The following is a 12,521-nucleotide window of genomic DNA, read 5'->3' as shown; positions in this document are numbered from 1 at the left end:
ATCTCTCAATCAAACATCTCATTTGATATTTCAGCTCTCTCCGTTGTCACTGTAGGCACATTTTGGTGTTTGCTTCCCTTGTTAGATATATTTATGTTTTCTTTTTATATGTTACAAAATTGATGTCTTGGCTTTGGAGAGATCTTGAACTTGTACCAATTTTTCAGTAACTCACTGACAGATTCAGGGCAGGAAGTTCCAGGTTCTGAATACATAATTTCATTACCTTTTTTTTGTCATCCCTTTCCTAGGGACCTGCTTGCCCACCTGAACTGAGCTGTTCTGTGTAACTCCCAACTTATGCTGAAACTCCCAGTTATGATGTGAAAGTCAAAGGGAGTGGGAATAGTCCAGAAAATACATATTTTGGTGACTGTGAACTTGAAAACCAAACAGCCCTCAGAAAACTGTTGTTAAAACTGCTTTCTCTGGCTTGAACACAGTGGTTTCCTGAGGGTTTCCTTTGTCCTCTACAATAAGCACATCATAAGAAGAGAGAAGCTTTAGTACTGATTTTCCCTTTGCCTGTTTTGTCAGTGTCATAAGGAATGGGCAGTGTTCCAGTTGGCTGTTTGAAACCCAGATGGGACCAAGGCATGCTGCTGTAAAATCCCTGACAGAATCTAATACCCCAGTTCAATGCAAAGACCAAAGCACTCCCAGCCACCAGTGCTGGAGGCTTTCAGACAGAACCCCAGTGAGATGCATTTGGTCCCTCCATGCATTTGGGTGGTTGCTTGGGCTAGGACTGGGCAGGCATGAATGTAGGCAGATGGGGAATTACATGGCCTGGGAAGGGATGGCAGAGATTACCCAAGACCTCTTTTCCATATCATGTGGAAGTTACTGTGTGCTCCCTGAAGGCCATTGTTGTACAGCATTCCAGGGTTTTGTTAATATGCTGTTGTTCAGCAAGGGATTGAAAATAACTCTCTGGAGCTGCTGAGAATGTGTAGGGGAGAGAGGGATACACTGACTGGCCTTCCAGTGCCCTTAATTTCTGAAGGGCATCACGTTTGATTATCAGTCTTAATTTTTAGTGAGATAAATTATTAAAGTGACTTCATCAAATCTCTAAAATAGCCATCCTTCAATTTTTTTCCTTGAAGATTGCCTGAACTTTTATCTGTCCATCTTCATAAATTCTTAATTCATTGCCCTTTCTCAGCCTCTTTGCTTGTAAAATGAGGCCAGTAGTGATTTAGCTGATATCTTCGATGTGCTTTCAGAATACTGGAGGTCTCTGTGGAGACTTCCTTTTCCTCTGTTCCCTCAGCTGTCCTGGGTGTTTTTTCATTGCTGCATTTTCATATGGACTTTGGAAAAAAAAAATCAAGATCATTAAACTTGGGAAAGTGTTGACATTTTCTGTGAGGATGGCTTCTGGATTTTTTGTGTCATCCCTCTAATAACTGCCAAAATAAACATCACCAAAAATGTCTTTATTTACACTCTTCAGCATGTGGGTCTGCTTAGTCCCCTGTCTTCCCTTCTTCTCGGTCAGGAACAAGCAGAAACTTGGTAGTTCCCACCCTTTGGGAGCATTTCTTGATGACTTGTTTGTGTTAGAGATGCAAGGAAGTAAGTTTTGAACATTTATACTTCCAGTCTTCAGAAACTTAGAGAAAATGGTTGGAGGAGGAAGGCCTTTCAGGGCTGCTTTCCTGCCTTTCAGGGCTCTCAGCAGCTGCTGTGCTGCTCAGGTGAGTGGTGTGGCAGCCTCTCCTTGTGTACCTGTGTACATGGAGCTGGAAATGGATGTGGCTCTGTGGATAGATGAAAACTGGAGTGAAGACACACACTGCTCTTCCCTCCTCCTTTGTCTTCCATGGTTTATCCCTGAGTTCTGGTTTGGCATCTATTGTATAGTGAATATTCTCATGAAAGGAAGTATTTGGGGCTAGCTTGTTTGGGTTTGGGAAGCTCTGTCATAGTTTGTGTGGCATCATGTAACTTGGCCTCTGTGAGATGGGGAATGATGCTGGCTTACCTCTTTGCTCTCAGGAGAAGCACAGGCAGAGTGACAGGAGAGGCAAGGGGATACTGAGCATACAGAATATTCTGTGTGCTCACATGGGACAGTAACAGGAGCTGTGAGCACACAGAGCACTGCAGCCTTTCAATCAGTTTCTGCTTAACCTCTCATAACACAGGAAGGCTCTGCCCTTCCTGAGCCGTGGGAAATCTTGTGCTTTGGCTCAGGTACTGGACATGGCTTGTAGGACTCCAGATGCTCTTGCTGGGCCCCTCTGGGTGTGATTCCACCACAGGGACCTGAGCCACACCACCAGCAACGTCCCAGGCTGTGCCACTGCTCTGGGATGCTGCATGCAGCAGGGAACTGGGATCTCAGCATTCAGAGCTCAGACCTCTGGCACTTCCTCCTTGTGACTGGGGACATCCTGTGGGCTGGAACCTTTGCTCAGCTCTGCTGCTGGAGAAGACACTTTACCTGAGGAGCCCTGGGCTGTCCAGTGCTGTAAGCTCATGCAGGGGTGTGTCTGTGGAAGGACTTGGCTCTGTGTCCAGCCATAAATCCACACATTCATCCATCAGCTTCTGGTCTGCTGAGTGGGAGAAGGGGATGGATGGAGGTAGCACAGAGTGCAGAAAGAATGAAAGCTGGCCTGGCTTCTCCAGCTCTCAGTGATGGATCTGTCAGGCTGATCCCATGGAGGGGAAGGGCTGTTTGTTTCAAACAATGGACTAGGCTGAAGGACATGCTGGGAATGCATAAATATGAAATGGCTTTCAAACTTCCAGTGGGGAACTGAGCTTGTCTCTGGTGGCAGGGCACTCTGTGGCACTTGAGATGCTGCTGTGTCTTGTGAGTCTGGGCTGAGCATGTCCCCCAGTGGTCCCTGTGAAGGGGACAGAGGTGCAGGCAGGTGTGAATGTGGAAGTTTCCAGAAACATTGCATGGCTCCATGTACCAGCATATGCCATCTCCCCTGCAGGGAAGCTGGGCACTGGCTGGGATGTGACTTTGGCTCTAGGTGCACATTCTGCACTTTTGCTGTGTGATGGGTTTCAGGGCAGTTTTGGACTTTGGAACTGAGCTGTGTGGTTATAACTACCTGCCAGCTCTCTGTCCTACCTGTGTGACTGAATTAGAGCAGATATTCACCTCCTGTGCTCTGACTAACTTGTTTTACACTTTGTGAAGATGAGGGAATGCTGTGAAGTGCAATGTGACATGGAACAGAGGCTGGATCCTGCAGTAGCTGGGATATATTCATGTGTGATACAATAAAACCCCACTGATTGTTAAGATGCTGGCAGTGTGCAGTTCTTGTAGAAATCTGAGAAGCAGAGAACTTTGGATCCAGGAGTGCCCTCCTCCAGAAACAGCCAGAGGCTTTTGGAAGCAGCATGTCTGACATAACAAGACAAAACCATCTCTGCCAGCTGAATCCACGTAGGGTGAGGCAGGAGCTGCATTGCTGTGTTGGCTTGAGGTGAGATGGGAGTTCCAGCTGTGAAAATTGCCTCCATAGTTTTTGCTTTTGGAAAATGACCTGCCCAGATCTGCTGGCAGCTCAGATGTACAGACATGATTAACCATCACAGGTATTGCTGAGCTGGAACTGGAACTGAGATATCCTGTGAAATGGGACTGGCTGTTCCTGAAGCAGCAGAGTAAGAAAAGCAGAAAATGGGAGAAAAGCAACATAAATCAGCAAGTGATGCCAGTGAGCTGTTGGGTATAAATCATGTGGTCTCTCTGCTTTTAGGATTGTGTAATTGGGTTGTGTGACCCTTGGGTTGGTAATGCTTTCAGAGGCCAGGGAGAGAGGGAGTTGGGTACCTCTGGAACAGCACATGGCAGAGAATCACAGAATAGGTGGTTAGACAAGTTCTTCTGGGCTTTCCTTTAACTCTCCACCAATGACCTGTAGCATAGCTGGAAGCAAACCCCAGTTGGTGCCTCAGTCTTGCTATGTAAAACACATCTTTACCAGCCTTGTGCAAGTGTTTGTGATCTGATCAGTGTCCAAGGCTCTCCCAAGGGTGCTGCAGAGGAATGAAACACTACTTCTCTTTTTAAGGCATGTTTGCCATGTGTTGCAGTTTGCCATCTATTACATAACAGCTTTTGCTTTGATTTTATGATTGGATTGTATACATTCCCCAAATAAAATCAGGCTAAGCCTGTAAAATGATTGACCTCTGCAATTGGGTGGCAGAGCTGATTTCATCTCTTGGGGACCTGAGTGAGGGAGCAGAACACAGCATGCAGACAATGGTTAGTACCCTGTGTAGCAGGAAGTTTTATAATTACTTGAGATTAAGTTATAGAAATTCTTGGGAAAGCTGCTTTTGATTTCTGTACCCAGCTCCCATTGAAGAGGCTTTGGATTTCATTCCATGGGAGCCATTTCCTCAGGCTTGCCAGCAGTCCCAGCCCAAAATGAGCTTCTTTTACATAACCAGAGTGTTTGTGTTGGTGTCTCATGCTAACACAACACAAATCCCATTGAAGCAAACAACACAAAGAACACAAATCCCACGGAGGGAAATGCTCCATTCTGTGTACTCCCTGCTATTGGGAGGAGGAGAATGAAGCAATGCCTGATCAGAGATATCATCTCATGGAATGCTAATGGGAAGTGCTCTGAGTGGGGAGATCAAGATAATGAGTGACTCTGGGCTGAGCAGGAATTGGGCTCAAGTCTTTAGGGAGGCTTGACTGTTTCAACCTACCACATACAGAGGTGGTGGTTTTGTGCTTTATTAGCAAATTTGTTTTACATCCCTTGTAGCAGAAGGGAAAGGGAGGAGGCATATGTTGAGAAACAGAAAAACTTTACCTGAATCCAGCTTCCTTAAAGCCAAACCTTCTGCTTCTGGGCTAGAGAAAATTGTGCAGTCTGTAGGAGTGAATTATCTGCTCCTTCTCTGCAGCTTCTTTGGCTTCTCCACTCACCCTCCTTGTTCCTTCCTGGTCTTTGAGAGCTGTTTTAAACTGATCCATTTCAGTAGGGAGCTCTTTGTTTGCGGAGCATCTAAATTGTACCAGTTTGCTTCTGGCTATTTATACTGGTGGAACTGTTGTGTTTCCAGATTCATGCAAAACACTGCTTTTAATATAGATGGTTAGTCACTAGACTAGTGATGTTTTCCATCTCCAGCTGGGCCAGCCACTCTTTTCTTTCCACAGGTTTGCATAAATTTGGTTGGGTACCCCCCACTAGATGCATGTCCCAGTTTCCCCAGCACCTGAAAACTTGTGTACTGCTGAAAATCAGCCCCTCAGGTGTTGTTCAGAGCTACAGGACTTTTCTGTTGACTTCAGTAGGATTTATTTCAAACCTTTCAAAGCATCAGGGCAGCAAGAACAGGCAGAGCCAAGCCAGCATGATTTAAATGCAGTTGTCTACATCACTCATGTACAATGAAGAGAAAATACAATTTATTTTTAACACCTTTTTAATTCTAAAGTGTTTGTGTATTGAAAAGATGAAATGACAGTTGACTTCACTTTGGCTCCATCTCACAGCACTGCCCTGATTCTTGTCCCAAGGAGCTGACAATCCATTCTGATTTTCTCTTAGTGTGAACTTGTGCACAGATCTCAGCCTAATAGTCTCTCTGAAAGGTGATTTAACCACAAGGAAGACTGTTAGCCTGGCAATATTTTGTTCTTCAAATCACAAAGAAAATGTTTATGTAAATCAGCCTTTTTTGGTTATTATTATTTTATTATTATTTTATTATTATTTTATTATTAGTGGCCTAATAAACTGAATGTGTCTGACCCATGGGGTGTTACATCCTACATGTGAAGATTTTTTTTTCCCCCAATCACACACCCTACATTTGTCTCTCTTTTTACCTGGGACACTTCAGAGCTGTGGAACTGTGTGACCTTCTAGGTTAATGACAGCTCTGGGATAGAGTTGCATCTGTCTCTATCAGGAGAGAGTAATTAGCAAGTTATTGATAGTCAGATGAAGTTGCAGCTTGAATTCCAGCCAGGAGAATGGCTTTCTAATACAGGGCTTGAATGGACCATCCTGAAATAACTGTATCTTTGTTCTTTAAAAAAGATACTCCCAGGGTGTGGAGCCTGTACAGATAGTGAATAATTCTATTTGAAGGCTGCTGTTTTTGCAGACATGTTACCTTGTCTCCCCACTTTTTATGCTGAAAGTGTTCCTTGCACTCTTGCTGGGCATCATTATTTTTCTGTTGTGTCATTACTGAAAGAATTTGCTTTGGGGAATAGATTTCTTATGTCTCTCAGTGTCTGTAAGGATTTTAAAATTTTATTTGCCAATTTTATGGTGATGTAGATGGAGAGTAGTTTGCTGAGTCCTTAAATTGTTTCCAATCTGATTGGAACACAGGATCTGTGAGAGAACCACATAGCACTGCTAGGTACAGGTTTGGGGCAGGGACTTTCCAGCCTGAGGAACTGAGGATGCTGAGCATGGGCTGGGCTTTGCCCCTTGGCTGTGTTGAAATGTCCAAATTCCAAGGAAAGAAGGGCTTGGCCACAAGTGCAGCCCTCTCTAGAGAAACAGGCTTTGATGGGACATGCCACTGTCTGGAGCACACTTGTCCCTGCAAATCCTATTCCATATCAGTGTGATCTGTGTGGGGTTTGCTGTGCTGTGTCCACACAGAAATAGAGTGGGGAGGAAAAGGGGCATGGAAGCTGGGATGAAGGATCAGCTGCAGGCAGAGGATCAGTGCTCCTGAGCCACTGGGCCACCTCTTTGATCCAGCTGCCTTTTTATGGCTATTTTCTGCCCTTTTTGTAAATAGCTGCCTTTTATTTGACCTATCTTTGGCATGATTTTCCTCTGAGCCAGACCTTTCAGTGTCTGGGAAACCCTGCAGCACACAGAGAGAGCACAGGGGAGATTTTTCCCTCAGTTACTTCAGTGAACTCAAGCTTGACAAGGCTGGCACCTGGCATTTCCTGGGCATAAGTACTGATGGATTTTTGCAGTAATGCTTCATGTGTAAGTCCCAGCTCCTGAAGCTCAGTAGCTGTGGTCCCTCAGGTGTGTCTGTGGTCTGGCAGCTTCTTGGCCTTTCCAGGGCAGGGTCAGGGATTATTGTATCTCTTTTTCTCTAGGGAAGCATCTCCAGTTGTGTTTTAGCTTAGACACTATGGACAGCAGCAAGGCTGTGCTTCTGTAATATTGCTTGCTCTTACTTTGTCCAGTTGTTTCTTAATTAATCTGGGTATCAGAAGCTTTCACCAAATGCCTTCCTGAGCTTTTCCAGACTTTGGTGGGGTTTGTGTTCCAGAATTATTTTGCTGACAGGTGAATCCTGCCATTCATTACCTGTTTTCTGCTTTCTCTTGTGAAGTGATTTATTTCCCTATCTAATGTGTGTTTCTTCTCAATCTTCTAATTTGATTTGCAGTGTTTGAAAACACTTGGAAAACCCATCATGAAGGCTGAGAAAGAGAAAGTTGCCAAGAGCTTGGAGCTGTTGAACTTTCTCCTTAAAACTGTGACAGGGCAGGTGAGTGTGTGACCCAGTATGTGACAAATGGCTGTTCCTGAGTATCTTAAAAGTCACACTTGGATTTTGCCCATGAGATTGCTTTATCCCACCTCATTTCCTACCAAAAGTATCTCTAGAGGGAATGTCTGGTTGGATCTGAGGGCAGAAGAGCCCTCCTGTCTGAAGGAGTGATCCATAGTCTTTATGAGCTGAACTCCAGAGGATAATTTGTGCAGTGTTCAGCAAACACTTGTGGCATCTGCTTTCTTAGCACAGAAATACAACCTGAGGTACAGTGAGGGGGGGTTTTATCCCAGGTGATTGCTCTTTCCTCTCCACTGAACTCCAGAGATTACGATTCCCAAAACCAGACTTAATAGCTTCAAGAGCAGAAGTGAAGCTTTGTTCTAGGGCTTTGTTTTCCCTAATAAAAAATTACTTTTTTTGAGCGTGCAAAGATTTTCTATCGGTGACAAAATACCTCCCTAATTTGGTTGTATTTACTGGAGGAAAACACCACAAGCAGCAGAATTGCCAAAGCCCAGTTTCCTACTGATAAGCCCAGAGCTCAGACCACAGCCTGTTTCTTTGTGAAGGCCTAATAGGAAAATGGGTGGAGAAAAGAGATTATTTCCAAGAGTCTTGTAGGAGCTGAATAGCCTTTGAGACACTCCTTTCTGCCTGGTTTGTCTGAGATCATGCAGTGGGTTACAGAAAAGGGTGCCAGGTCTGTGGAAACCAGACTGAGCATGCTGCTGCTTTTCTCCTGGATGGGTACAGTCATGTGTCTCCTTTTCCCTGCTCCCTGCCATGGACAGGAAAGGAGAGTGGGCTGAAGGACCCTCCAGTTCTTTTTATGCCAGTTCTGTTAGACTCATGCCTCTCATGGTAGGAACTCGAGCAAACCCAGTAGCTGATGGCAGGGTGTGACTCAGCAGCTCTTGCCCCAAATTAAAGTGGTGCAAACAGAGCACGGCAGTGGCTTGGAGCAGCCAGGCAGGATTGGTAATTGCTGCCATAGCCCCTGAGAATGGCCTGTGCCCTTCCTGAGTTCACTCTGCACATCCCCCCTTTTGCCTCTTGCAGAAGCTGAATGTGAAGCTGACAGAGGTGGAGAAAGTTCTGCTCACCCTGAAGCAGCTGGAAGACATTGGGAATTCACCACGGCTCGACTCTCTCTACTGGAACGTCATGGGCTGGCTGAACTACACGTATGTGTGCTTGGCATCCTGGCACTGTGCCTTGTCTGGGGCCTGCCTGCCTGCCCTGCTCATGTGTGAGGATGTGGGGAGGTGGGAAGAGAAAGGAAGGCAAGGCAGCAAGTTCAGGGTGGAGTTCAATGGAGCTCCTTGCTTGGTGGGGTTGACACACTCATTAACGCTTGTTTGGAATAATACCGGGCTCATTGTTCTCTGTGCTTACATCTTGGGATTTGTCCCTGATGGGAAAGGGTTGTAACACAGGACTGACATGTCTGATGCCTGATCATGTGTTGCCAGAAGATCAGAAAGCCAGGGTCACAGGCAGGCATTATCCCACCTCCATGGGTAATGCTCATCCTCACAGCACTCATCCTCATCCTGTGCTTCCTGCACCTGTCTGGTGCTTCTGCCTGTTGTGGACTGCCTGTCACATGGATCACGCTGTTCCCTGGCTGTAAATTAAGTTGCTCTTGGTTGTTGGCATTCTCTCTGCAGGAAGCCCAAGAAAGAGAAGACAGCCAGTAAACCCACCCAGGGAGCAGAGCTGCTTAAGAAGAAGAGAAAAGGTTTCCTGCCAGAGACCAAGAAACGCAAGAATCGCAAGAAAGGCACCCAGGAGAACGGGGTGGTACCAGGGGGAGATGGAGAAGCAGCAGTCCCAGAGGAACAGCCCCTGGGAACAGAAACCCCCAAGCAGAAGAAAGGCCTCGTGCCTGGTGGCAGCAAAAAGCATCCAAACAGGGGGGGCAAGGAGAACGGAGTGGTAAAGGGCAGTGGGGACCTCCCCACTGCTAATGAAGGAGATGCTGTGGCTGATAAGAAGAAGAAGAAAAGGAAGAAGAAAAACAGAAAAAGAAAAGGTGCTGCAGACAATGAAGCTGAGCAGGCTCCAGCTGCAAAGAAAAGCAAGGGGAGTGTTGTCCAGGAGACCCAGCAGAAGGAAGGCAAAGCCAAGAAGAAAAGAAAAGAGAAACAAGCTCCAATGCAGCACGAGTAAACTCCATGGACTCAGCCAGGCCTGGCATGGCTAGCATGGCTCAGTAGACTGTTGAAATATCTTTAATATCTATAGTTTTTATGCTCTTCATGACTTTTAAATAAACCTTCCATGATGCTGAGCTCTAAAGCTGTGGGTCTGGCTTGTGTGGAGGGCTCAGCTAGAGCACAGAGAGCTTCAGGAGATCACATCCCCTCCAGGCTCTGGGAGATGCCCACTCTCTCTTCTGTGGCAGTGCCAGAGAATCCTGTCTCCCTGATTTTCCAAGGTAGAAGCAAGAGTCTGGTTTAGATTCTTTGGGGAGTCGGGCTGGGTGTGCTGGCACTGCACTGGTCAAGCCTGTGTGGGAGATTCAGGAGTGATTCCTAAAGGCTCATCCCTGTCCTGCCCAGGCCCAGCAGTGCTCACAGCTTTTCCAGTGTGGGAGATGCAGCTTCTGAAATGCCTGGAGTTAAATGGGTTTGCACAGGCAAACTCTGGGGTCAGCTATTTCCAGATTGGCCACTGTGGTATTGTCTGTAACTGCCACGATCTGGTTTTTCTTGCCTTTTTGCTGCTGGGTGCAGGAGGGGTCGTGGCCCCTGTGGTAGTGCAGGGACATCAATAAATCAGTGAAACAATTGAAATGGTTGATTGATTGGCCTCTCTGGCAGGCTGGCAGCCTGTGTGCAGCCATGCAAGGCACCTGGAACAGCAGGCCTGCAGCAAACAGTCTGAGTAGGTGACTGCCTGGAATTGCATCTGCTTATTTACCCCCAGGCTCCCGAGTGCTGGGATGCCATCATCCCTTTGGAGAGTGCCAGGACCAAATTCTCCATGTGTTGGGTACCTGGTTCTCGTTGAGAGCTGAGGCTCAGAGTGTTTGGAATGTTACTCATGCTGTAGTTGCCACTAAAGCCTCCCTGCTCCTCCTCACCTGCTGAGCACCCTGCTCCGGATGTCAGAACATGGCCCTGACTCCTCTCCAGTATCTGAGGGAGCAGTGCTGGGTTAATGCTTGGACCTGATGATCTTGAAGGGCTTTTCCAACCTTAGTGATTCTGTGATTCTCTGAAGGCCCCACTGCTCTCCTCCCTGCTGCAGAGGAGTTTGGTGCTGGCTCCTGGCAGAAGCTGTTGCAGGCAGAGGGAAGGGCTGGGAGCAGGGCTGTGCCTGTTGTGCCTTCAGCTCTCATCCTGCAGGTGGGTCTGCACCACCAGGCAGAGATCAGGGCACTGGAAATGTCGTATTGCTTTTGGAGGGGGTGAGAGAAGAGCTGCAAAGGGTTGTGTTTGCCTGTGGCTATTTATCTGCCTTTGCAATGATTCCCTGCTCAAATGGCACAGAACTCCTGGGAGACAGCAGCTGCAGTGACACAGACACCTCCCGTTGCAGACCCACAGCTTCCACTTTGCCTGATCCCAGCAGTGATCCCACAAGCTGAGCTGCACATCCGAAGTGTGCATCCTGTGATGTGCTGGCTCCTGTGAGCAGCACGTTGGAGTTTGTGTGCCCACAGTTCAGCAGAGAATCCTTCCTGTGCCTGCCTTTCTCTTCCTGCCTCCACAGCTCCTCAGGCACTTGGGGCAGTTAGGACTGAGGGGCTCTTTGGTGTTGCCTTGGAGGACACAGCCCTTGTGCATGCTGGATGAGGAGGGGTTGGCAGGCTCTGGATTCTCCAAGAGTCTTTGAAGTATTGGCACAGATTGGGCAGGAGGTGAAGGGCAGATCTCCTTGTGCCCACCCTCGATGACTGTGCCTTCCAGCCTCGGGAGGGTTTGCAGAGGTGCCCAGACAGGACGGAGATCTGGGCTGCAGGTGTGTCACCAGGACACTGCAGATCAGACCTTCAGGAGGTGGCTGCTTCCTGCTCTCTGTGATGCTCCAGTTCTTGTCTGAGCAATTCAGGGCTGGACTCATCCTGCTGGACCTTTTCTCCCAAAGCATTTACTCATCTGGAGGGGGCTGTAGGCTGCTGACTGGAATAGCTGCTGTTGCATCCTGAAGAAGAGCTACAAATCTCTATTCCCAGGCAGAAGGTGTTGGCAATTATTGCCAATCCTGTCTCCAGGAAAAAGGGCATCTCTGCTCTAAATGGGCCTGTTGACACTGGGGATGCTGCCCTGTCTTTGCCATTTACTGCTGAAAGCTGGTTCATTGCCTCGTTAAAGCCTCAATCCCAGCTAAGCCCCTCCAGCTGTCCCGAGTGATGACTTTTCATGTATTATGCAAATGCAGCACACAGGAGGCCAGCAGGTCAGGGCTGTCCTGGTTTCATGATCCCGAGGGGCTCCAAAGGGGACAAAGGGCTTCAGATCTGAAGTGTCTCATTAATGATTTCTCTCTTTCTCTCTTGCCTGTAAGTAGGACATCCTGGGATTTTGTGCCTCTGCTGTGTGGAACCAGAGGAGGAACAGCAGGCAGGTGTGGTGGGAGGGAAGCAAGAGTGAGCTGGGTGAGAGGGTTGTCTCCAGGCAGTCTGGGGAGGGAATCTTCACCTGCCTGCAGAGAGTGCAGCTGTGGCACCCAGAGCCACCACGCTGGGCAGGTCCTTGGCCACATGAGGCCACAGAGCCTGGCTGAGCCACTCTGGGATACCTGCCAGGGTCACTGCAGTGAAGAGTCCATGTGGATCAGCTTGTCACTGTCCTTTTGGGAAGGGCAAAGCACGAGGCCAAAGCTGTGCCAGCTGTTGTTTCTGACAGCAGGATGGCCACTGGGTAGTGGCAGCTGTCAGGCTGGAGAGGCTCGCTGACCTCTGCTGTCTGTGTCCATCGCTGTGTTTGGTCTCCAGGACTTGCAGAGTGGTCAAGGGGAAAAGGGACAGGAGAGCTGCAGGGCACAGTGTGGGTCATGCTGCCCTAACAACTCTTGCC

General features: G+C 47.8%; 1 protein-coding gene across 1 annotated transcript in view; it reads left to right on the top strand.

Annotated features, from left to right (window-relative positions):
* MYBBP1A (MYB binding protein 1a) overlaps window positions 1-9,795 on the top strand; it is a 56,545-nt gene extending 46,750 nt beyond the window's left edge. Inside the window, exons 25-27 of the mRNA XM_014888011.2 lie at window positions 7,384-7,485; window positions 8,554-8,678; window positions 9,165-9,795. Of these exons, the coding sequence (XP_014743497.2) occupies window positions 7,384-7,485; window positions 8,554-8,678; window positions 9,165-9,666 (729 nt within the window). The 3' untranslated portion in view covers window positions 9,667-9,795. The remainder of the gene's footprint in view (window positions 1-7,383; window positions 7,486-8,553; window positions 8,679-9,164) is intronic.
* The last annotated feature ends 2,726 nt before the right edge of the window (window positions 9,796-12,521 follow it).

The sequence above is a fragment of the Sturnus vulgaris genome, chromosome 21 (genome assembly GCF_052056855.1).
Source record: "Sturnus vulgaris isolate bStuVul1 chromosome 21, bStuVul1.hap1, whole genome shotgun sequence".
In the NCBI taxonomy this organism is placed as follows: domain Eukaryota; kingdom Metazoa; phylum Chordata; class Aves; order Passeriformes; family Sturnidae; genus Sturnus; species Sturnus vulgaris.
The sequence above is the reverse complement of the archived record's forward strand: the minus strand, read 5'-3'. Positions and strand labels throughout refer to the sequence as shown.